The sequence below is a fragment of the Crinia signifera genome, chromosome 12 (genome assembly GCF_055691185.1).
Source record: "Crinia signifera chromosome 12, ASM5569118v1, whole genome shotgun sequence".
Classification (NCBI taxonomy): domain Eukaryota; kingdom Metazoa; phylum Chordata; class Amphibia; order Anura; family Myobatrachidae; genus Crinia; species Crinia signifera.
This window is the reverse complement of record NC_139228.1, coordinates 84,522,990-84,548,940: the sequence shown is the minus strand read 5'-3', so window position 1 is coordinate 84,548,940 and position 25,951 is coordinate 84,522,990. Positions and strand designations below refer to the sequence as shown.

Here is a 25,951-nt window from a genome sequence, read left to right as displayed (position 1 = left end):
ATAAGAAGCATCGATTGATTATTATTGGTTAGGACTTCTTGAGCGCATGTGCAGCGTAGGCCGGGTACACACTGCCAGCAGTATTGGCGCAATACCTTCAATATATTTGAGGATAATTGGAATAACATCTTGTGCGATCATGCAGTGTGTACAAGCAATTACGCGCTTGTGCGGTTCATTTAGGATATCTTCTAGTTGGCCGCGCTGCACAGGTGTTCAGGGGATTCTGGGTCAGAACAAATGAGTCCCAAACTGGATCCCCAGCATGTAGAAGTAGCGAGGAGTGAAAACCCCTAGGATAGCTAAGCAAAAGGTCTGAAAAGCCAGAAGGAACGGCTCGGTGGGGCGCAGATCCAGAACTTCCAAAATGGAGATGTACCTGAACCGGAGTCTAAAAACCCTGGGTACCTTGTACGGAGAAGGAGATGTTCTTGTTGGGATTGCTGCCTCGCAGCCGCCAGCTCACCTTTGAATTTTTTTTCCTCTTTAATTTTTTTCTTCTTCGGTCCCATGAGATGGCGCTGTTGTTCATAGAATGGGTCATGGGTAGAGAGGAGACCCGCACTGTAATACTGATACTGCTGCAGCTGGACGACAAGAGAGAGAGAGACATTGTTACTATGAACCCTCTGCGTGGACAAGAGCTCCATCACTGGAGTCTCTGGGGTTATAGGTAATAGCCCGCAAGCCGCCAGGGGAACCTGTATTTTTAAAGCGCCAATCATTTACAAGGCAAAAATCACTTGGGTTTGCCTGATAAATGACTACTGCTTTAAAAATACAGGCATTCTCCCACAAAGTCCAGCACCCCTGGTGGCTTGCAGGGTATTATATTTCACCCCTGGCGTCCTAGGGCCCACTATGCCCGACCAGCGCACTCATTTCATGTCAATCACTGTTTTAGGCTAACGGTGGCTTAGCGAATGTAAAACGATATTTGTCAGTTATGCAAACACTCAGTAACGGTATGAAAGGGATTCCTGAATGAAGGCTATATGCCTAAATGCCAGGTCGCCCTCGGGATTAGAACACGGGTCTGTGCTGGGAGCGACCCGCCATTTGCGATGATTAGCCCCCACAGCGCCCCCCGGCAAGGGGGGGGGGGAGAGCTCTTGGAGCGCTCTATGTCGTTTTTCACGCTTCTGGAGAACAACTCAACATCCATTATAGATCCTTGACCATTACGTTGACTGAAGTTCTAGGTAAGGTTTGTTACCATTAAAGCGGCCACACGCACAACCTGGTCTCACCTTCTACTCTCACGGTTAGTGCAGTGTTACGGTGTGTACACATGGTGCGATAGCCTTGCTATTCAATCCCGATTCGATAGGGATCCAATCACATGGCAAGCAGAGACAGGCATTCAGTTTTAACTATATAGTCATTGCTGCACTGTCTATTTGTGCTGAAGGAGAGCGCGCATCGGCATCGAAAGGTTAAAAACCTGTTCGAACTCCATCCGATGTATATGCAATCCCGATTTCTCCTGCCATCGCAAATAAACTGCGTTTTCATGGGGACGCCCATAAACACTGGGCGTTCTTATGGCCCAGCGCCGCCACCGCTCCCATCCCTCCACATCCTCTCTGCGAATGGCCTGGCAAGTAACTCGCCGCGGCCATTCCCAGTCAGGGATTGCTCACGCACTGTAATGCGCACATTTGAGTAAATATGCGGGGCGGCAGGAAGACAATCCCGGGAAACCCGAGATCAGGCATTTTTCAATCCTGAATTCTAGTGAATTGGCATCCATATTAAATAGAATAGACAGAATGTTTGATTTCATATGAAATATAACTGGCTAATAAAAAACTAAATTCATTAAAAACAAACCTACCAATACATAAACACCGGTGATAGAAAGTATATATCCGGTCATGCAGATCTATACAGCACGCCGAAATCCCAGAGCTAAAATATTGTATTCAATAATGACGCAATAAATCCTATTCACTTCCTAAGCAGGAACTAGTAATGTCCCAAATACAATGACAAGAAGTGATTAATCCACACTGGGCTAAAGCACTCTGGGAATTAAATGCACAACATCAACCCCTGTGTGCTATAAGCTAAATCTAATAATCCAATGGCTAATGACAAATTCAACGCACGCTACTCAAATGTGCTTCCGAGACAAATGCTATTTGGGCGGGCAGCCACCCACAGATCTCTCACCCAATTCTGCACTGCAATGACTGAATAGGCACTCGGCTGTCAGGCCTGTGCTACCATGTAGGTGCTCAGTCCTGTGCCACTTATATCAGCGATTACTCTCCCCTAGCAGCGGCAAATGTAGGATTTCTAGAGGGGATTTTCCACATGCCATCCACAATCTCCCACTCTGCAGAACATAGGAGCAAGTGCTGGAGAACCTAGCGACAACCCTGGACAGAACACCCCCTTGCATTTGCCTTTTCCGAAGGTGCAATTTTCTCCAGTTTATTTATAAGACTTCCTGTAACTGTAACTTGGGACTTTACTATTTCCTGATTTTGAAGCCAATTTAATTTGTGAAGTTCTTACTTATTGAATAGGTTGCCACACTTGAAAAAGATTGACATGGCTAAAGTCGACAGGGATGGTAGGTCGACAGTGAAAAGGTGGACATGTGTTTTTCACGTTGTTATTTTTTAGCCGACATGTGCCGACAGGTGGTATATCATACCCTACCATCCACTACAGCATGGAGGGAGAATAAAATAGTGTGCCCAGCACAGCGAGGCACCGTGCCCGAAGCATGGCATTCGCATCAAGCCATGAGAGGGGACGCGGAACACTTTGACGGTGTCCATGTCGACATTCGGGACAAAAAATACCTTGAAAGACTCACATCGACCTTTTGACTGTTGACCTAGACATTTTTGACCTTCCACCATGTGGACCTTCTGTGGTTGACCCAACGCATGTTGACACAATATGGGGCAACCCAATCACCCATACCACTTTATGAAATACATTTTAGTAAATAAGTTTTAAATACAAGTCACCATGCAGAACGTTGTTCCAGTCTACGGCCATGGACAATGAAATAGCCTACCGGTATTAAGGGCATAATTCAGACCTGAACGCCAATGTGAGAATTTGCAGTGGACTACGAGAAGAAATTACCCCCCCTTCCCCCCAATACCTCTTTATCCTTGTGATATTTGCTCTGGTGAAACTTCTTGTATTTGTGCATTCTCAGCATGCCGTAAAGCTCCTCCTTTGAGAGGCAGTAATCATCCTCTTCATCGTCACTTATAGAATCCGAGTCACTGGTGTCCTCGCTCAGGAGGATGCTCTAAAGGGAAAAAATATTAGTATTATCTAATTATAATAAGGTTCCACAAAAATAATCAGGCAAAAACATCATTTTTTTTTATTAATAATTAACCCTGTGAGTGCCAACATCTGTGAGAGGTGCGCAAAATATCCCCTAAAAATGCCGGCGTCGCTCACATTTGTTATATAAATCCAAATAAAAAATGTTTTGTAAAATAAGGTTATATTTCCTATATAAAGGGAAACAATACTGGTCATTATGATGAATACAAATGTTCACACCTATTTTGACAAATCCACTTGGCACACAAAGGGTTAACCTTCTTAAAAAAATCAGTCATGGACGGGGGAGGGGGCTTTCACGCGATCGTTTGTTTGTATATTCTAGATCAGTGATCTTCAAACTCGGTCCTCAGGATCCCACACAGATCATGTTTTCCATGTCACCCGGCATGTGCGCTTTGTCTCAACAACTGTCGTATTTTAAAACATCCATAGGTGACCTGGAAAACATGACCTGCGTGAAGTCTAGAGTTTAAGAACTTGCGTTCTAGATCATTGCTGTGAAAACTTGTGCCGCACCGTGTTACCCCAGAATAAAACAAATATCTGAGACATTTACAAAATATCGGAGACCGTTACTGCAGCTGGGAAAAAAATAATATATGTAAATCACCCCCGAAGCTTTGGCGACTGCTGAGAGAACATTTTTACTGTCACTTGGGATGTTTTATTGAGAGAACCCATCAGTAAGGGGCTATAGAAACCGATACTAAGGTACGAAGAAAGGCAGATTGCAGTTCCTTCCTGAAGACGGGGGTTACAGAGTTTATTCCTCTTTCAACAATACTGAACAGGAAGTAACATGTGAGGAACATCTTATGGGGCCAACTGTAACAGCCAGTGCGTTCTTAGTGGAGTTGTGTATACTGCGTGTTACTGGAAAGCAGGCATAATGCAGAAATATAAAGAAACATGGTTTAGACATCTTCTTAATAAATCTTAAACTCATTCCGCCCAGTTCCTACCAAGAAATGCTGTATAAATGTTTCACAGAGCCTATCTTTCACCTAAACACTGCTATCTGATGAGTACAGCAGAGAGGTCTGATTTTTTTAAATGCCATACACCAGAGGCTGATATATATCATTGTCTCTGGCAATGCCCTCAGGTACAGACTTTCTGGCAAATACTACATAACTACGCTACAAACACACTTAAACTGTCATTTAGCTGCACTGACTCCTGGGCGCTATTTGGGCATATCGCCGATCAATCTAACATCCCTAAAAACGATAAAAAACTGATGGTACTCTTTACTTAGCACGGCGCCCATCGTGGCCATCGCGGGCATTGAATGCACTAAAAAATCGGGTGCGACGCGACGCCCGCAATTTCCCATAGGGAACAATGTTAAATGTCTCAATTGACCCGATTTTCCTGTTCAATGTCTCAATTGACCCGATTTTTCCATAGGAAACAATGTTAAATGGCCCACAGAGCCCAAATAGGCACCCTGAAGTGTGAAATGGCCCCCACAATTGTTAACGCCACCCCACGATCAACGTGAACCCGAAGCGTGGCGAGCGCAGCGAGCCCGCGAGGGGCGGCGGTACGCGTCCTACGACCTTTTCATACCACCACTATCCACGTCGGCGTGGAGTTGAGAATAGAATAGTGTGGCGAGCGCAGCGAGCCACCAAGCCCGAAGCGTGGCGAGCCCCGCCAGGGGACGCGGATACCTGCGAAGCCCGCGAAGGGACGCGTTTACCTGTGAAGGTATCCGCGTCCGCTCGCCACGCTTCGGGCTCGGTGGCTCGCTGCGCTCGCCACACTATTCTATTCTCAACTCCACGCCGACGTGGATAGTAGGGGAATGAAAAGGTCGTAGGACGCGTACTGCCGCCCCTCGCGGGCTCGCCACGCTTCGGGTTGACGTTGATCGTGGGGTGGCGTTAACAATTGTGGGGGCCATTTCACACTTCAGGGTGGCTATTTGGCCTCTGTGGGCCATTTAACATTGTTTCCTATGGAAAAATCGGGGTCAATTGAGGCATTGAACATGAAAATCGGGTCAATTGAGACATTTAACATTGTTCCCTATAGGAAATCGCGGGCATCGCGTCGGTCGCGTCGCACCCGATTTTTAGTGCATTCAATGCCCGCGATTTTTTTAACTGCGATGCCCACAATCAAAATCGTGGGCGCCGTGCTAGGTAAAGAGTACCAAACTGATTGTGCTTCTTTCAGCGGTAGGCAAGAAAGCCATCTTACAGCAATGGGTACAGACCTCACCTCCCTCATTAGACATGGCGACTTCACGCCTCCTTTTCCTGTTCACCATGGACTGGCTGGAGACCTCACTCCACAAGGAACTCCTAACCCCCAAGTTATTTACCTGCTGGAATAAATATATCCAGACCCTTCCCTCTCGTACCAAACAGGCTATCCAAGGCTGTTTTCAAAGTACATCATGGTTTTCCCTTCAACTTTTACAGAATGCTCCACCTAGGACTCTATAATTAAGTTCCCAAATATTATCTTATCTACACTCCATTTTTCACCCCCTCCCCCCACCCTTGCCCCCGTTCCGTACTTTTTGTCTTCCTTATCCTCATTATCCGTACACTGACTAGATCTCTCCGTGGATGGGTCGGCGGTCCGGGACAACTGTTGGGCAGGTACTTTGATTCAACACTTGGTCATCTACCATGTTAGTGTAGGACCAGGCTGTTCTTTTTCCTTTATTTTTGCTTTGTTATTATTTTATTTTACTTTACTCATTTTGATCACTATACTGATTAAATACTAAGGTTGAGTTAAATGTTTAGAGAGACTCTCTCATACCCATTTATCGAAAATCATCGATAGAATTATATACATTTATATTTGCTTGACTATATTGGGAGATTATTCTCTCCCTTACTTATATAGTTAATTTGTTAAGGAAAATGTTGAAAATGGTTCTTGATCCTTATTGTCATTACTAGTATGTCATCATCCGTTGTTGGATGTACTGTACTATTATTTAGTTTTATGAGGCTCAATAAAAATATTTTGGAAAAAAAAAACATGGTAAAGAGCAACTCTAATGCACGGCGAGATTTGGACTGTCGATTCTGACTATATAGTCAAAACCGCATAGCACATAGTGCAAATCGCACCATGCTATGCAGCACCCGATTCCGATATGACCCTTCTCCCCGCAATACCATCCCCCACCGGGCACCATCCCTCCCTCCATGCCAGCACACCGCTAGTTCCTGGATGCTGCTGATATTGAATTGTTATCAGCAACCGCCAAATATAATCCTGTGTACACAGCTTCAGTATTTACAATATGTGTCATTTGGGGCAGTACGGATGGTGTAATGGTTAGCAATACTGCCTCACAGCACTGAGGTCATGGGTTCTATCCCCACTATGTGTTATATATACGGGGCAGTACGGATGGTGTGATGGTTAGCAATACTGCCTCACAGCACTGAGGTCATGGGCTCTATCCCCACCATGTGTTATATATACGGGGCAGTACGGACGGTGTAATGGTTACATTACTGCCTCACAGCACTGAGGTCATGGGCTCTATCCCCACCATGTGTTATATATACGGGGCAGTACGGATGGTGTAATGGTTAGCATTACTGCCTCACAGTGCTGAGGTCATGGGTTCTATCCCCACCATGTGTTATATATACGGGGCAGTACGGATGGTGTAATGGTTACATTACTGCCTCACAGTGCTGAGGTCATGGGTTCTATCCCCACCATGTGTTATATATACGGGGCAGTACGGACGGTGTAATGGTTACATTACTGCCTCGCAGCACTGAGGTCATGGGTTTTATCCCCACCATGTGTTATATATATACGGGCAGTATGGATGGTGTAATGGTTACATTACTGCTTCACAGCGCTGAGGTCATGGGTTCTATTCCCACCATGTGTTATATATACAGGCAGTATGGACGGTGTAATGGTTAGTATTACTGCCTCACAGCACTGAGGTCATGGGTTCTATTCCCACCATGTGTTATATATACGGGGCAGTACGGACGGTGTAATGGTTAGCATTACTGCCTCACAGCACTGAGGTCATGGGCTCTATCCCCACCATGTGTTATATATACAGGGCAGTACGGATGGTGTAATGGTTATAGCATTACTGCCTCACAGCGCTGAGGTCATGGGTTCTATCCCCACCATGTGTTATATATATACGGGGCAGTACGGATGGTGTAATGGTTACATTACTGCCTCACAGCGCTGAGGTCATGGGTTCTATCCCCACCATGTGTTATATATATACGGGGCAGTACGGACGGTGTAATGGTTAGCATTACTGCCTCACAGCGCTGAGGTCATGGGTTCTATCCCCACCATGTGTTATATATACAGGGCAGTACGGATGGTGTAATGGTTAGCATTACTGCCTCACAGCGCTGAGGTCATGGGTTCTATCCCCACCATGTGTTATATATATATATATATATATACACATACACGGGGCAGTACGGATGGTGTAATGGTTAGCATTACTGCCTCACAGCACTGAGGTCATGGGTTCAATACCCACCTAACTGTGCGGAGTTTGTATATTCTCCCCGTACTTGCATGGGTTTCCTCCCACAATCCAAAAATATACTGGTAGGTTAATTGGCGCCCAAAAAAAAATTACCCCTAGAATGTCTGTGTGTGCGTGTACATGTGGTAGGAAATATAGATTGTAAGCTCCACTGGGGCAGGAACTGATGTGAATGGTCATATATTCTCTTTAAAGCGCTGCGGAATATGTGTGCGCTATATAAGAAACTGTTAATAAATAAATTTGTACCAACAATAAAATAACATCAAGTAAGAATATAATCATGGGCATCGCTAAGTCTTCACGTTGAACACAAGGCACATGGTATTGGAGGAAGTAAGCATCTTACTCACTTTTAGCCATTTTCGGCTTTTCTTCAGCTTAGAAAAGTTATACTGACATCCTCGCTCTGATTTTGGCTCTGTAGAATATTGATATTAAAAAGCGATCAAGATCATACTTAACAGTGGTACAAATTTATGACCTAAATATAGTAACGGAAAAGACCAAATGAAAAATAATAAAAGGTTATCAAGGTGAAAACAGACCTGGCTGCAGGACGCCATTGAGCGAGTGAACTGGAAATAGTGCAGCGTTCCCTTCCCCCGATGTTTCCCCGAGCAGAGGTGACATGGGTTCCTCCTTCACCTGCATGGAAGGATCCTCAGTCTCTGTAAGCAAGGGGGTCTCGTCCAAGCCATCCTCACTTTCATCACTGTAATAAGGGGAGAGGGCTCCGTTCAGCGTCATAAAACAGTAAATGATATTGGTAAATGTAAGCGGGGACTGTTGTTAGAACGTTACTACCTGGAGATGTTTCTGTTGAATATGGAGGAGGTTTGGCGGAGAAACTGGTCCAGCCGCAGGGCTCGTTCCAAGTATTGGAGGTAGAGGGGCTTTGCAAGGTCTGTGGAGCAGCCATCCTCTGTGGCATCTAGCTCTGAGGCCATAGACTCGACCTCTCTTCATACAGAGCGTGAGCCTCACAAAGATGAAGGCTGCAATAAAACACAAATATATTCTTTACCATAAAGTTACAGGCTGAGGGTAATTGGCTTCCAGCCTCGCTGTACAGTTACCAGGCTGATCACCATTCAGCAGAAACAGACTCAAGACTTTCCTGTTTATTCAAGCATTTCCTTCATTCCCTTAAGTATTGCTTATGAAAAGCTTGTCTGTACTTCACTGTTCCTGTACTGTATTACATTCATTCTATCTGTTAAGCGCCTTGAGTCCAATTGGAGAAAGAGCGCTACATAAATAAATTATTATAATTATTAAATGTTGTTTTCATTGTGTTTAGTGCCCAGGTCTTGGACATTAACCATCTAGCAGTGGTATCTCGCTACAGCGTACAAGAACATTCTTAAGGTGCCCATAAACTACGACGACGTACATGCGATTTGGTCACGTTTTATATGATTGCGGCAATAAATTGCATAAAATGTGTCGGGTGTGGATCATTAGGTCACCAGCAGGCTGATCAACATGAGTCTAGGTCGACATGGGGTTAGGTTGGCAGTCAAAAGGTCGACATGGAGTGTTTCACATTTTTTGTTTTGAATGTCGACATGGACACTGCAACGTAGCACCGGATCCCCTCACATGGCACGCTGCGCTCAGCACACTATTTTATTCTCCCACCACGCCCTAGTGGATTGTAGGGCATGGAATACCGCCTGTCGGCACATGTCGACTTAAAAAATAATGTAAGAAACCCCATGTCAACTTTTTGACTGTCAACCTAGACTCAAATCGACCTTCCTTTATGTCGACCCAATGACCGTTTCCCAATGTGTCCACATCGCATGTATTTAACATCAGGTCTGATGCAATGCTCGTCCTGTGCACATAGCATCAGAACCTGAGGATCGCAGGTAATACACTGGACAATGATCTGTGTGAGCCAGCGTCCATTTTATAGTGTATTCCCAGTGTTTGTCTAAAACCACATCAGCGAATATGTAGTACGTTCTGCTAGGCATGGCACACCAGCGCAGTAGCACAGTGGTTAGTAATAGGAACCTCACATCATTGGAGGTTTGATGGAAGGACCAATGTTTATGTGGGGCAGGGAACTTGGTCTGTAAGCTCTAATGGGACAGGAACTGATGTGAATCATTACGTCATTTGTACAGCACTGTGCAAATATGATTGTATTATAGATCGATTATTAATATAGCATACAAAAACTTTGTAGCCTTTTTTTTTTTACTGTGTGTGTGTGTATGTATGTATATATATATATATATATATATATATATATATATATATATATATATATTACACACACCTGTTTTATAAAACTTATATACAAATTTAAAGCAAAACTCATTTTTAATCGAGGGGGGGGATTCAGGCTGGTTTGCGCCTTTAATGGACAAAACCATGCTGTACTGCAGGTGGGGCAGATCTAAATGACAGTATAAAAAAAAAAAAGCAGTCAGTATTTACCCTCACAGAAATAAAATAACTCCCCCAAATCTATCTCTCTCTGCCCGTGTTACATCTATCTGCCCCACCTGCAGTGCTTTTGTCCATTAAAGGAGGAGTTTGTTTTGGCAAACCAACCTGAATCACCCCCAGTATGCTTATTGATCTTATTAGATGTGATGGATTGACGTCATAGATGGTAGAGGTCAGCAAGGACAGTCAATTATTTAAGTTACCCATTGCCCGTGTTTCCAGAACACACACACACACACACACACACTTGTGCGTGTTTAAAAATATTACACGATGAAGGAAATGAGGGGGCAAACATATTTGCAATAAGGGTGATCATGTAATTGAGGTCAGACGTCTGCACTCCTGTACTTCCCCTAAAACATCTTCATGTCAGAAAAGACCATATGCTGGGTTATAAATACACACGCATAGATAAGGCACTGAGGCCGCTCCCCGGGAACCCGGCACGGAGGCCGCTCCCCGGGAACCCGGCACTGAGGCCGCTCCCCGGGAACCCAGCACTGAGGCCGCTCCCCGGGAACCCGGCACTGAGGCCGCTCTCCCTACCTAGTGCTTTATGCTCTAACCATCCCTGCCATGCTCCCTTTTTGCCTGCACCTCATGTCTCCTCTCTGTCTTCCCTCCCCCTAGACTGTAAGCTGCTTGTAACAGGGCCCGCTTCCCTCCTGGTTTAGACCACACGTGGACTGCGGAAACCAACAGGAGCAAACTACACTTAGTATATATTGGTCAGACCTTAGTCCTTATTGATAACTAGTAAGCCCGCAAAATCTTCGAAAGCTAGTCTGCTACCTTGTGATCCACTAGAGAAAGATCCACTAGTGCGATTAGGGCCTTTTCGTCTGATTCTGAGGCACCAGGCTGTGGAATCTGATGAAAAGGGTCCAAATCGCCTCTGTTTGGCATCCGGGTCGTGCATTGGATCGGAGCAGGAGATGGGCGCTGCTGCACCAAGGAACCATCGGATCCAGGAAAAGGACCTCATACAATGTATCGTACGTGATCATGCCACGTGGGAGATGGCGGGTATCACATGCAAGGTACAGCGTACAATGCCACGCTGTAGTGGATGGGGGCATTTAGAATAAAGCAACCAGTGTTTACCCTGCACAGAAACAAAATATCTCACCCGGAAATCTCACTGCACTGGTTACATACTCTCACTGCACTGGTTACATCTGCCCCACCTGCAGTGCATTTGGTTTTGCGACCAGGTGTGAATAACCCCCAGTGTGTATGGGTTTGTCTTTCCGCGTAGATTTTGCAGTATGGACCACGTACCACTGTAGTTGCACAGAACCAATCAGCTGCATTCCACGCACTTCTGGATTATGTGCTAACATTCACTGCCACAGATTTGATGCTAGGATTTGCTAAAATCATGGCAGAGCATGCTGGGGTGTGTAGTTCCACAGGAGCAGCAGTGCCTACTGTAGTATAATGCCACCAATTTTGGGCATTCATGATGCACGTGCATAGGACTTCAGACTTTCTTGCCAGAGCACACGAGTAGACCGTCAGTTATATGGGGACTGCCAGTAACTTATTTGATCTTAAAGACCCTTTTCATCCATTGCCCCTGGTTAGTGATTGTACAGTATATGAACGACATAGCGGTAATTACCAAATTGTGATTCTTTTCCACTAAAGAATATGAATAATTATAAGAACACCACAATCTATCCTCATGCACTTCACTTCCAAATGATAACACTGCACAGGATGAACCTGGAGAAGCGCGGAGCGACGATACGTGGCTAGCTGTAACCCTGGCGATGATACGTGGCTAGCTGTAACCCTGGCGATGATACGTGGCTAGCTGTAACCCTGGCGATGATACGTGGCTAGCTGTAACCCTGGCGATGATACGTGGCTAGCTGTAACCCTGGCGATGATACGTGGCTAGCTGTAACCCTGGCGATGATACGTGGCTAGCTGTAACTGCAACATGGGAAATTCTATCGTTTTGATCATTTAGAGCAAAAAAGGATTAAGGGCCTAATTCATGTTCAATCGGAAGAGCCCGAATTTAGCCACTTTCCGATGGTGGGGTGGGGTGGGGGGGTCTGTGCAAATTTGCCCATGTGCAGGGCCCCCGTGCAAATACCTTGGGCGAGTATCACACCCGCAGAGGCGTTTGGAGGGGGAAGGGGGGGTTGAGGAAACGGGCCAGAGCAGAGGAACACCTAGCGGGTTATGGGCTGGGCATTCTCCTGGGAGCCCAGACGGGCCAATGTCTGCTCAGGTGGCCGATATCACATGACATCAGCGCCCGCCCAGTCTTCAGTGATCCCATTTATTTCCGAAAGCACAAGAAATAATTTGATGGTCGGTGACCATTGAATGATTCTCCCACTAGCGGCCGCATGCGAACGCACCCCCTCGCATAGTAGTGAAGGGCTTCGTGTGCCAAGGGGGCATTTGGCGAATATACGCTGCCTAGCAAGCCAACCTGAATCAGGCCGTGTGTACACATGAAACCCCAGGAGAATAATACCCCTATTACATACAGGGCAGAACTGTGGTCAGTATTAGCGCACATACAGCCCCGTCCTCTCCGCAGTACAGCATCACATGCACAGGAAACACCAGGAGAATAATACCCCGATTACATACAGGGCAGAACTGTGGTCAGTATTAGCGCACATACAGCCCCGTCCTCTCCGCAGTACAGCATCAGATGCACAGGAAACAGCAGCTACGTGATATATGAAGTGTATGAAGACATCTAGTACCGGAATGTCAGGATTACAATTTATAAAATACAGTAGAGTTTTCTGAAGAGAATGGACAAGTGTATCCCAGAACTCCCCCAGTATTGGGGGTAGCCTGCACTAATCTGACAGAGGGGAGGATTCAATGGTTTTTTTCTCCATCCTGTTTAGGATTCGCTGCACATTCGCAGGGTTCCGGAGGGCTGGAGCATTCGCTGCCAGCCCTCCCTGTCACCCTATTCAACGCCACAGGGGCTCGCTGCCCCTGGCGGAGAATTTTAACCCCTGCGGTAAATGCTGCAGGGAGCCGGGGGACGGAGGCAGGCAGGGATATGTAAGCCTCCCTGCCTGCCCCAGAATTTGCGGGGGAGGGCTCCCGGGGACACAGGTAGCAGAAACTGCCCCTCCCCCTCCCAGACAGCTGGCAGGGGACAGGGGCAGGGAGCCGCTTCACTGGTCCCGCTCGTAAGAAGCCGGGACCAGTGTGCAGTGAATATATGAATATCCAATGAGCGGCTCCCGGCCCCCTGCTGGCGATTTTATGACACCCAAAAAAAAATGGTACTTGTTTCCTAGCACGGCGCCCATCACATTGTATACCATAAGCCTTACAATTGTATGCGATGCGATGGCACCCGATCTTATACAATTTAAAATCGTATACCATTGTATATGGCATACAATGCGATGGGATACGATTTTTAATTGTATAAGCACCCTAATGGGTGCTTTCAATGTTAAATGGCCACCCTATAAGATTAATAATTGTATAAGCACCGTAATGGGTGCTTACAATGTTAAAAGAACCCCCACACCACCCCCACTATCAACGCCAACCCGAAGCGCGGCGGGATGTGTCCTCCGACCTTTTCATACCCCCACCATTCACGTCGGCGTGGAGTTGATTATAGATAGTGCCCGAAGCGTGGCGAGCGTAGCGCGCCCCGCGAGGGGACGCGGAATACATGTAAAGTAATACGCGTCCACTCACCAAGCTTCGGGCTTGGTGGCTCGCCACACTATATAAAATCAGCTCCACGCTGACGTGGATACTGGGGGTATGAAAAGGTCGGAGGACACGTACCGCCGCCCCTTGCGGGCTCGCTTTGCTCACCATGCTTCGGGTTGCCGTTGATAGTGCGGGTGCATTTAACATTGAAAACACCCATTAGGGTGCTTATACAATTTAAAATCGCATCGCATGCGGCTATATGGCATGCGATGCGATACAATGCAAAAGATGCCATACGATTGAAAATCGTGGGCGCCGTGCTAGGAAACAAGTACCAAAAAAATCCTTCATTTTAAAAGATCACTTTCCAGTTCACCTTAAAAAGATGTCGAATGCTAAATGGTGAATCATGGAGAAAGCAATTCGCCATCCTAGCATTGAATACTCTCTCGGCGAATCCCAGTGAAAACCCCATTGAAATACACCAGCGTATTGCAGCATGAAACGGAGAACTGGCCGCCATGCACTGATCGCTTTCAGTGAACAGTGAACATTGAAAAGGGTGAATCACATTTTCAGTGAAAAAGATTCACTGCATGGAGTGAAAACAGCCTGATTCGCCCCCAAAAAAAACTGTGAAATCGGGAGCATTGAATACTGACCATAATATAGATAGGAATCTCCACATTTATTTTTTTAATAATGACACATAGGATGGTGCTTGCTTAGTTATATGTCCCTGCTGGCCAGTCCTTCATGTACATGGTTTTTAAATATATAGATAATTGTGTGTGTGGAGACAACTTCCTGATCCTTTAATTGGTCAAACAATCGCTGAGTTGGTCTGAACCAATGGAAAAGTCAATAGTCTGTGGACTATCTAACATGTGTTAATTATTTTATGTGACTTATTTTCTCTGATGCTTGATGACTCAAAGTGGGAGACAATTGAAAAAAAGTCTTATATTATACTACTAGCAATTAGTGTTTGCTTAAATTGTATTGGTTTGGTTTTTTTAATTAGACAAAGTTTATGGATTTTCTAAAGGTGCCCCTACACGGTGCGATAATTGGATGCGTTTTGCATTACGTCGCATGCTATTTGCGTGCGATCCGAAGCTATGTGCAGCACATACTTTTTGAACTGTGTATGGGCATCTTTACAATGTTGAACACAGCAGCATCACTGGACATCACTCCAAACTTATTTATTAACAGTTTCTTATAAGCGTTCCCTGAACTTTCAAGCGTTTCCTAAAAAAACTCACCTCTTCAGGCAAGCCTATCATATTTAACTTCTACACACATAACCCTCTGAGGCACTTATGTATCATATAGCTTCCCTTCTGGACCTACAAGCTATGCTATTACTGGTGCCTGTCCTTGTTTTTCCCTCCTATGTCCCTATAGATTGTGAACTTGCATTGTAAAGCGCAACGGAATCTGCTGCGCTATTTAAGAAACTGTTGATAAATAAATAATAATTGATGATGTTTCAAAACCTAGTGAGTTTTTTTGCTATACAGATTGAGTATCCTTTATCCAAAATATCACTAATACATAGTTTCCCCAAAATATTTTTTTGTTAAAAGCCCTACTGAGGATATGACATGTAACTGGCACTAAATATGTGCAAGAAAACGATTGATCGGTATTCAAATTCAGTGCCTGAGATAGTACACAAACCTTGTTTTATGCGTAAATAAAATATATTTGTGTGTATTTCATGTGTTTAAACATAAATGCAAGATACCTCAGGATACCTCATTGAAATAAAAAAAATATTCCGAAATACAGAATAATCCGTTATCCAAAATTCTTCTATTTCCGAGCAGTTTGGATAATGGATACTCATCCTGTACTACCATTATACGTCCGATAAATTGCCAGGAACTGAGCTATGAAAAGTTATCCAGTTGGAAACTGAGAATTCCATCACAAATCACTGTTTGATGTGCAGATAAACAAAAATCCATCAGTAACCTTGGAAGTCCGGTATGCATGGTATAGATCCACACTGTCCAGGTCAACTACCATTGGTCAACAGAGAGTAGGTCAACATTGACAGGTTGACATAAGAATTAGGTTGACAATGGGAAGGTCGACAGTCAAGTTCACGTGTAAGTGTACTGCTGCACTCGCCATGCCTCACTACGCACACTATATTATTTTCCCACCATGCCGTAATGGATGGTAGGGCATGAAATACCGCCTGTAGGCATGAAAAACTTGTTTCGACCTTCCCATTGCCAACCATTGTGTTGTCCTGTCATTGTCGATCTACTCACTGATGACCAATGGTGGTAATCTTATAGATTTGTCAGCCTAGACATTGTAGACCCAGGGGCCGAATACATGGGGATGGAACCCAGGAGAACACGCCACTGGCGAGAGGCTATGTGTATCTTTGAATATGTTAAGGAAAGTAAGTCGTCCACAGCTGCGATATCTCAGGTTTATAAAACATGAACTGTTCCGAACTAATAAGAATAACTACGGAGCTCTGATCTACAGTTAGATATGAGAGGTGTAGGTGGTTCATGTCCATTCAGGACAAATATTCCGTACAGGATTCTGAATGTGTTTTATTTCCTGGGGTATTACCACATTTCAGAATGTAATATAACCTGGCGTCGATGCAATGGGTAACATCAGCTCTGACTGGCTGGGATACGGTCACTAGGTCGACACCACTATGTCGACATGCATGAAGGTCAACATTATTGAATGTTGACATGGGTTAGGTCGACATGTCGAGGCAAGCATTAGGTCGACATGGGGAAAGCCGTCAGTCAAAAGGTTGACATGGGGCTTTTCTTTTCGAGACGACATGTGCCGACAGGTGGTACCATCCACTAGGGCAGGGGTGTCAAACTCAAATTCATCGGGGACCGCATCAGCAGTTTGGTCACCCTCAAAGGGCCGGTCCCCCAAAAAGTACAAATGACAGAAAACTTGTACAAGGTGTACTTTAAAGCAGTATGAAACAGGACATGCATATAACAATAAAGCGATAACAAAAATGGTGGGCCATCAAACACAGAGCTATGCTGCAGAAATGTAATTCCACATCCAGTACTAATTATATTGAGGTGCAGGGTTCAGTGGTAGACAGGGACAGAAGGTACAGAGCTGCCTTAGGGATGCTAAAGGAGGTGACACCATTTTGGGAAAGACATTTTAATGTGGGCTAGCAAGATAGACACGCAGTGACTAGAGAGCATGGCCTGGTGTGTAAATGTCACCCTCAGTGACAGAGATCCCCACGTACAGCGACCAGCCCGAGCTATACACTACTAACCTATTTCAGTCAGCCGCCTCGCACACACGGTTACCGCTACTACCAGCAGTCCAGCACGGATCGCCAGCTGCGTGACCTCCCAGTCCCAGAAACCAACCCCGCAGCTCCGGCGAGCGAGTGCGCGCGGAGTGGGGGGTGGGTGAGAGGAGGTGGCCTAGGCAGGAGCTGGGACACACTGCTCCTGCGTGCTATCTCCTCGCGCGGGCCACATGACGAGGTCTGGCGGGCCGGATTTGGCCCGCGGGCCTTGTGTTTGACACCCGTGCACTAGGGCGTGGTGGTAGAATAAAATAGTGTGCAGAGCGTGCCCGATGCATGGCGAGTGCAGCGAGGGGACGCGGTGCTACGTTTCAGTGTCCATGTCGACATTCGGGCCAAAAAAAGTGAAATCCCCCATGTCAATCTTTTGACTGTCGACCTCCCCCATGTCGACGTGATGACCCTGTCGACCTAGTTGGTGTCTATTCAATGATCCATACCCGACTTGCGTTACCCTATAGAAGGCTATAGTCTTCTCTCTGCGGCACTGTGTGAGGGATCAGGAGAGGATCCCTCCCAGCATGCACCACAGCCGCCAGCGTCACCCTGCACATGCAGACCGGGAAGTCCAGGTACCGGCAGCCATTACACAGGACAGCTCTTATCGAGAGAGCTGCCCAATGCATCGTGTAAATTATATATTATTACTACAATCTGCTGCGTTTCATTATATGTAAAGATTTCTCTGATTGATATACTGTTTAATGCAGGGCGCAATTTTTGTATTTTTTTTTTTAATGTTTAGAGCGGGATGTACCAACCACTGGCGGCACAACCCATCGCTTCCATACTAATGGCATGTTTCACAAAGGGCAGTTCTCAGAATAAGAGCTGCCCTTTGCGGTCCACTCCAGTGGCAGCAGCTGTCATCAAGCATGTGGAGTGGGGGGGTATTTGGGGGGGGGGGGGGGGGGGGTGTCCAGCTCCGTATCCCATGATGCTACAGTAAAACAGTATAACTGCTGTGTAACCACAAGAGTCTCTGTGCCCCACAACAGGAAGCATCATCAGTGAAACCACATGGTGCAAAACAGTAACGGATGACACAGCTATTGTAAGATTTCTACTATGACTAGTTCATGTCTCATGTCTCCACCTCCCAGTCTCGTCTCGTTCCAAAAATGTCACCCCATTCATAGCTGCACAGAAATGCTCGGTGCCTATGGTTGCTTTAATATTGTCCGCTTTTCCACTGCTAAACTCAGGTATTTGCTGAGATAACCAGTCGTGGATCAGTGGAGAAAGGTACCAAAATAACCACCCCGGGTCCAGTAACTCTGCAATCCTTCCTGGGTAGCTACCAGGCTCGTGTCAGGAAGGACCTGGATAAGGCATAGTGTAAACAGGTAACCCGGATCATCAGACATTGGTCTAGTTTACACATCACATGGAACAGACGGATTTCCTGATGCTTGGAGAGGTCATCTCTAGGTACTAGAGAAGATTTTGTCCATGTGAACGGCACCGCCCTAGTATTAACCTGGGTCAGAGCTGCAATGGGAACAGAGTCTGTCCTGGATTGTAATTGTTCCAAATCAAAGGGCCAGACCAAAAATTGTGGTGAACAAGGGGTATTCCAGTAGCCAAAAACACCTTACCATCAACTGCTATGGTCACCTCTCTGAATTACACCCAGTGCAGATTGTGAGCATCGTGATCCTCTCAATGTATAGCACTAGGTAATATGTCAGCACATTATAAATGAAGGTATAAGAGAATATGTACTATACTGTAGATTAGGTACTGTACTTGCCTGATAAACCATGGATGGGTAATGCTACTGTTATGTTTAAAGATCATCATGGATTTACCTTTACACGGTTACAAGTCTGGCAATATGAATTCTAGCTGAAATAACTGAATTTTAAAAATATACATGTTTGCTGACACTCCTACCTTGTAGATAAATTGCTCTTGGATCACCACCCCAGGAAACCCCCGCAAGTGTCCTGAGGCACCCCAGGGTGCCATGGTACACAGTTTGGGAACCACTGGCCTATAAATTAACTCCATGGAATTCCTGGCATTTGGGGGATTACAATCCAAGCGAAACAGTGCTGGGACACAGAACAAAATTTGTATAGGAACATGGTGATACCACTGTAGTCTCCAAAGCCTTTTGTCAATTTCTGGTCCGGAGCTTGCAGTCATTGTGCATGTTCTGGCCAGGTGAGGCTTTCCGGTTTGCTCTTTTGAGAGTAGCATTACCCGCTGGCATTACCTAGGAGCCTCAGAAAGAGTTCCACGTCATTACCAAATCTGGGCCTTGTACCAGCTGCCATTAATTCTGCGGCTTAGTAAACACAGAAATAATCCTAAAAGGGGAAATAGTCACAGGGTTTACCCCACATCTAATTTGATCATGCTGACCAAGTCGATGAGTTGCGGGTAAGCCTGCATGCTGATTATCACCACTGCCCCACCCACTTTTCCTGAGTTTGCTGATGGTGAACAGATGTAGCGGGGGGGGATGTGGGTAAAGCGTTATAAGGCAGAGTGGCCAATTATGGATAAGGACCATAATCCTATGCAGTGTGGTATTCTTTTTTAAATGATAGGACTCATTTTGGCCCATCTGAGAGATATAGTTTAAAATATTGCCCAGTGTTTATGGTGTAAACCGTGAGCAACGCACACTACCGCGGGTCATCGAGCCCTGTCACAAGACTGCATGCTCAGCAGGGGACCGGGAAGTCACTGAACAATATCGTTCAGCCGGTGGTATAGGTAACTAAATCGGTGGTGTCTGGAATTGGCCAGTGTGTGCGCACCTATACAGAGAACATACTTCATAAGCAGAAAAACATCCAAAAGAATTTTTGTCAAATTCTGATAAGAGACACACTCTGTTTATTTAACTGGAGGTCTTTTGTAGGTTTCTAGTGTTCATTCCAGCACCCGCCATCTTTGAAAACCCATGCAGTTCCTGTTCCCTGCCTGGGGTGTCGCTGTCTGCTGTGGTGTTTCTAACAGGTCTGCTATGCATATCAGTGCTGATGTGCAAACCATACCTGTGATAGAAGCACCACAGCAGACAGTGACACCCCAGTCAGGAAAGAGGAACTGCATGGGTTTTCAAAGATGGCGGGTGCTGAAGTGCACTGATCTTATTGTCGATATTGTTATGCTCTGTGTCTGTATTGTCTCCTACTACAGCAGGCCATGAGGTAATCGCATAATTTATATAACTAGCAGGCCACATCACACTAATTATGCAGTGTGGGGTTCAAAGAAAGGGAGAGTAATACCACGTTCAGGTTTATACCCCGTTCAGACCGCAAATGCAGGGTCGCATACGGGATTAGGAAACGGTCCTTCCCAGCATTTTTGGTCTGAAAGCTCTGAGTCCAACACGGGTTGGTGACGTAAGGACCCAGCAATAACCCAGTTGAAGTGTACAGTCTGAAAGGGGTATTAATAGTCTGACAAATCTAACTATCAGGAATGCCCGGTCATTTGCCGGGTCTAGTCTGAGCCCCGTTCACACTCCAAAGCAAATTACTGGGTCAAGCATTTCTACCCGGTAACTTGCCTTTCAACATGGGTCCTTTTCTAGTGTTAAAGGGTCGAAGACCAGGCAATGCCGACCCGGGAACAAATGCTTGACCAGGTAATTTGCGTTGCAGTCTGAACTGGGTATAAAAGACCTCGCGCTACTCTGATAGTCAACAACTGTCTACAGAGCAGCAGGATTTTCTGCCCAATCAGGTTCTAGGATTTTAGAAAAATGTATTAAAAACCATGCACCAGTTTTTGATATAAAAAAAAAAGACAAACTGGCTCAAACTTGTGCTGGGGACATTTTTTTCAATGTCACATTTTGGTGACAGCATCCAAACCCTACAGTTTAAACTTTGCACTGACTGTAGCAGGTGGCCATAACAGTAATATAGTATGGCTTCTGTAGGTTTTAAGAACATACTAAAGATTACTAGTAAGCACACTTGCAACGCAAAAGCTTCGAAAGCTAGTCTGCTACCTTTTGTGTTTGTGCATGTGTGAGAAACAGATGTAGTTTTCCTCTCTGCCAGCAGATGGCAGTGTTTTGGAGACTCACAGACAATACACAAATAGAGAGATGAGAATATAAACTAAATGAAAATGTTTTGTTAAAAAGTCTCTGTTATGTTACATTTACTACATGCAACTTTGTATAAAAATGTTTTATTGAGGACTGCAGTAAGTGGCAGGTATTCAATGGCGTGGGCGAGTGGCGACAATGAGCAGGGCTTCCTGCTCGCTGTCACCACTCACCCGATCAGTATTCAACGCACCCCCCTTCATACGCCAATTCTCCCTCACTCTGTTTTTTGAGCGAGGGAGAATTGGCGTATGTGGCTCCAGAAGCAGCAAGACTCGCGGCTAAATACTTCAGGTTCGCTGCATTAGCCGCTGGTCTCGCTGTTTGGGGGAATCCTCACCGCCCTGTGACGGCGAGGATTTCCCTAAAACGCAAGAATCACTGGTTTTCTGCAATCCTCGCTGTTTAAGCCCCTCGCCGGCCGTATTGAATACCTGCCAGTGAATTGATTATTATGTTCACCACTGGGGAGCAATAAACAAGTTTGTACAGTATACATCAGTTTTTCTGAACTCCAGCCCAAATTAACACCCATGGGTCAACTTTTGGGCATTTTTTTTAGTTACTTTGTTGCGGTGTCAGTTATCCTGACTACTTCCTACAGACCAAAATACTCAAAACATGACTTGCTGGGGAAATCTTAGGGCTGGGAAGTACCAGGTGTTCTTCCAAAACATCCTTGGAGGAAATTCAGTGTTCATGTTGTTGTAAGACTTCTGCAATGTCTTGCAATAAGCAAATATCATGAGCAGATATCTTCAAAATGTCTTTTACACACTGATCCATGTATACAATAACTACCCCATCCCATTACAACAGAGGCAGATGCGTCCTCTCACCATACTGAAAACGTTCATGTCTAACGGATGACTAACAAATCCGAAACGTTTATGATTTTTCCTCTATTTCAGGCCTTGTTTGCATCAAAGCCACATACAAAGCAGCTTATGGTATATTAGGAACACCAAAATAATACTTGTGTGTCAAAGGAATTGGTAGAACATTACATATTTAGTATAACGATATGAGACTGAATGTCCCCAGGCTGTATCTTGCCAATTTTCCCAGTTTAGCAACTATGGGGGTATTAAATTGTGGCCGATATTTCAGACAGCTGGAAATATCGTCTGTTTCCAACAAGATTAGGTCAATTTAACATTCCACCTATTCAAAGTTGAGTCCGTTTTTTCCCAACTTCGGAATAGATTCCGACAGTCAGAAAGTCTGCATTGATGAAAACAGCTGCCGAGTTGACAATCCAGCGGCTGTTTTTGACAGATTGGATTTCAAATAAAGATAAATCTACCGATGGGAGATATTTTCCAGGATTGAACGCTCCCCATAATCGCACACAGATGTCGGTTTTCAGGATAACTGTGCATTGAACAGTTATCAAATTAGTGATGCAAATAAGATACAGATAGCATTAAAGCCCCCCCCCCCCGCATCATACAATAATGCCAAGTTTCCCTGTTCCACCAGTAGGATCCCCGATCCACTGAGGAATTGGGAATATTCTTCATTTATCGTATTTTTCTACCGGTTTCAGTCAGGATTTGGACAGCAAGATTTTTTTTTTTTTACATTTAATAATGCCTATACCCCGACCACCAGGGGGGTCGGGAAATTGCGTCAATCAGCAGCTAAACCTACAGATTGTAAGCTTGCGAGCAGGGCCCTTCTACCTCTATGTCGGTTTGTTACTACCCAGTTTGTTTTACCACTGTTTCCTATTCTAAAGCGCAACGGAATATGCTGCGCTATCTAAGAGACTGTAAATAAATGTATGGAAGCCTGGTGACATTAAAGAACAGGTGTACGTGGGCACATCTGTAAATAATAAAACCAACAACCAGATGCGCAGTTCTGGAGAATTATAATAATAATAAAGGAGGTCACCACCTACAAAGTGAGAATGGGAAGTATGAAACTGATAACTTCTGTTACATGAACTTTGCAAGTGAGGAATATATATATATATATATATATATATATATATATATATATATATATATATATATATAGTGCTGTATAGTATATAGAGTGCTGGGATGTGTCAGGAGGGCAGAATGAATGAACCCCCTCCTCTACTCCCTGACTTCCCCACCCACTCGGGCCCCCCCTTCCCAGGATTTCCACCAGAGAGAGACCCCGGTCACCCCATGTCCCCCACACCCGCCCACGGAGCCCCGCGTCTCTTCGCTCACACTGACCCGGGCCGCAATGACGCAGCAGCGGCCAGCGCTGCGCTGGCCAGAGGCCGCCCGGTTTACACGGCACCAAGAGCCGCCTCGGCTCCTCCCGCTGCCCCCCCAGGCCTCACCTCACGTCTCCTCCCCCGGGGCCGGTGCGGGCGGCTTGGTGTCGGGGCTGGCTCGGAGCAGGCCCTGGCCTGGTTGGCTCCTGCAGGCGGCGGCCACTCTCTCTCACTGAGAGAGCAGGGAGACAGGGAGCCATGGCGGGGGGGAGCGGCGCCATTACCCAGGCTAAAACAATCGAGCCAGATCCTTCCTTCTCACCGGCTCCCGAAACCGGGCGGCTTCGGGAAGCCCGGCCGACCGCGGCCGCGTGCAGGGGGAGCCTGTCTATGGCCGGCTGCGGGGGTGCCGCTGCCAGTTATGTCGCTCTAACCCTATTTTCTGGGGGGTCTGGATCGACGCGTTAGGCACCTCGATTGAGCGCGCCTGCCTGTGTGTAGGAGATGGCTGAAAGGCTGAGCTGACGTCACCATAGCGATCCGGAAAGGTCTCGGGGGAAGTGTCGCGAGAGCTCGCGTTGACGTGACGTCGTACCCTCACCTTGGCCATGGGTGAGCTGAATGTGACCGTAATCGACAGGGAGCCAGCGCGTCTGTGGGCGTACGTGCGCGCCCCCGACGCGGCGTGCTAGGCCTGGCCGTTATTTCCCTCGTGCCCGTACCTTCTCTTTCTGGGGAAGATTCTGTTATATTCCGCTTCACACTAGTTTGTAGTGGGCAGGTGGCAACAGAATGTTACATCATAATGATGACATCATGAACAAATATATGCTCTATGCCCCCCCATGCAAGAACGTCACCAAAAATGGGAAGTTCCAGCTGAAAGCGGGACAGTTGGGGGTTATGATTATCACCATGAGCAAATATGCATTTTATTCAGCCCTATACTTACTATTTTAAACAATATCGCTCATTTTGGCCCACTTGAGCAATATCGCTTATGGTGCCTATATACTAGTGCGATTTGGGTACTTTTCTGCCGATTCAAGTGCAGCGTGCTGAGAAATCTCATGAAAAGTGTCAAATCACGTGTTTTACAACTGATTCCGGTCCAATGGGTGGTCTCGTGCTGATCGGAACTTGAGATCGCAAGGCCTGCCCTATAAATTTATCAGGGCCCGCGGTACTTGTGTAATAGCACAGCGCCCGGCTACGCTACGTTTTCAGCGTAGCCCAACAGCTGCGTAGTGACTCCGCGCCAGCCCAGCTCTGTCCATGGCAAGCCTAGTAAGCGCCTCTCTCACAGCGCCAGCAACCGGCAGTTCCCCTGCGCCGGCGGATGCCGACGGAGTGGGGATCATGCGGGCGGAGGTAGCTCCAGCTGTCTGAGACGAAGGGAAGTCTCAGTAATTATTGCGGCAAGGTACGGCAACCGAAGATGATCGAAGCTCTGCATGGAACAACACAGGGAAGACAGGGGACAACGGAGGAGATACCCCCTTCAGGGCTTTAACCTGGAGGCAACTGACTCCATTGTCTCCAGCAGTTACACCTTTGATGGACAGATACTTACTAAAGTAAATTTAATGTGTTTTTGTGTAGGAAACCAGAGCACCCTGAAGAAATCCATAGAAACACAGGATAACCTACAACCTCAACAGCTCGAGGTCTGATCCGTATAATTCTGTACGTTTAGTACAAAAGGCAGCAATTTGAATCCCTGTGTTATCTACTCTCACCTTTACTACTCATTTGGTTACTTCCTCCCAATTATACCAATCTCCTCAGCGATCCACACTCCCTTAGCTTGGCCGTGTTTTCCCCTACAGCCCAATGTTGCAGCACAATGTAGTGCAGGGCTGGGCAATAGCGGCCCTCCAGATGTTGATGAACTACACATCCCAGCATGCCTTGCATCAGTTTCAGCATGGCCACATAGCAAAACTAATGCAAAGCATCCTGGGATGTGTAGTTCATCAACAGCTGGAGGGCCACTGTTGCCCAGCCCTGATGTAGTGCCTTGCAAATCAATGACAATAATAATTACCATTGATTCGGAAGCTACTGCCATTTCAAAAACTATTCCTGATGACAGAAGCGAATTGGATGCTTTGGGCAACCGTGCCAATTTATCTCACAGCAAAACTTGATACATCTTCCTCAATGTGAGAAACCCATTTTGAAGAGAACGAAAACACTGGGGCCTTTATGGAGTATCCTGTCCATATACGCCATCTGCTGTTGGCACAGTAGGCTTTCTCTAAGTGGACTGTCACGATGTTGGACATGATACAAATGTTGACATTATAGCAAATGATACAAGTCAATATCCTACATGTCAACCTTATGTAG

At 46.0% G+C, this 25,951-nt stretch overlaps 1 protein-coding gene across 1 annotated transcript in view; it reads right to left on the bottom strand.

The window, feature by feature from the left end:
* Window positions 1-24,028, bottom strand: part of INO80 (INO80 complex ATPase subunit) — a 93,880-nt gene extending 69,852 nt beyond the window's left edge. Inside the window, exons 1-6 of the mRNA XM_083167482.1 lie at window positions 23,726-24,028; window positions 8,654-8,844; window positions 8,395-8,561; window positions 8,200-8,267; window positions 3,128-3,280; window positions 467-587 (exon numbers count right to left, since the gene is read on the bottom strand). Of these exons, the coding sequence (XP_083023608.1) occupies window positions 467-587; window positions 3,128-3,280; window positions 8,200-8,267; window positions 8,395-8,561; window positions 8,654-8,796 (652 nt within the window). The 5' untranslated portion in view covers window positions 8,797-8,844; window positions 23,726-24,028. The remainder of the gene's footprint in view (window positions 1-466; window positions 588-3,127; window positions 3,281-8,199; window positions 8,268-8,394; window positions 8,562-8,653; window positions 8,845-23,725) is intronic.
* Between the last annotated feature and the right edge of the window lie 1,923 nt (window positions 24,029-25,951).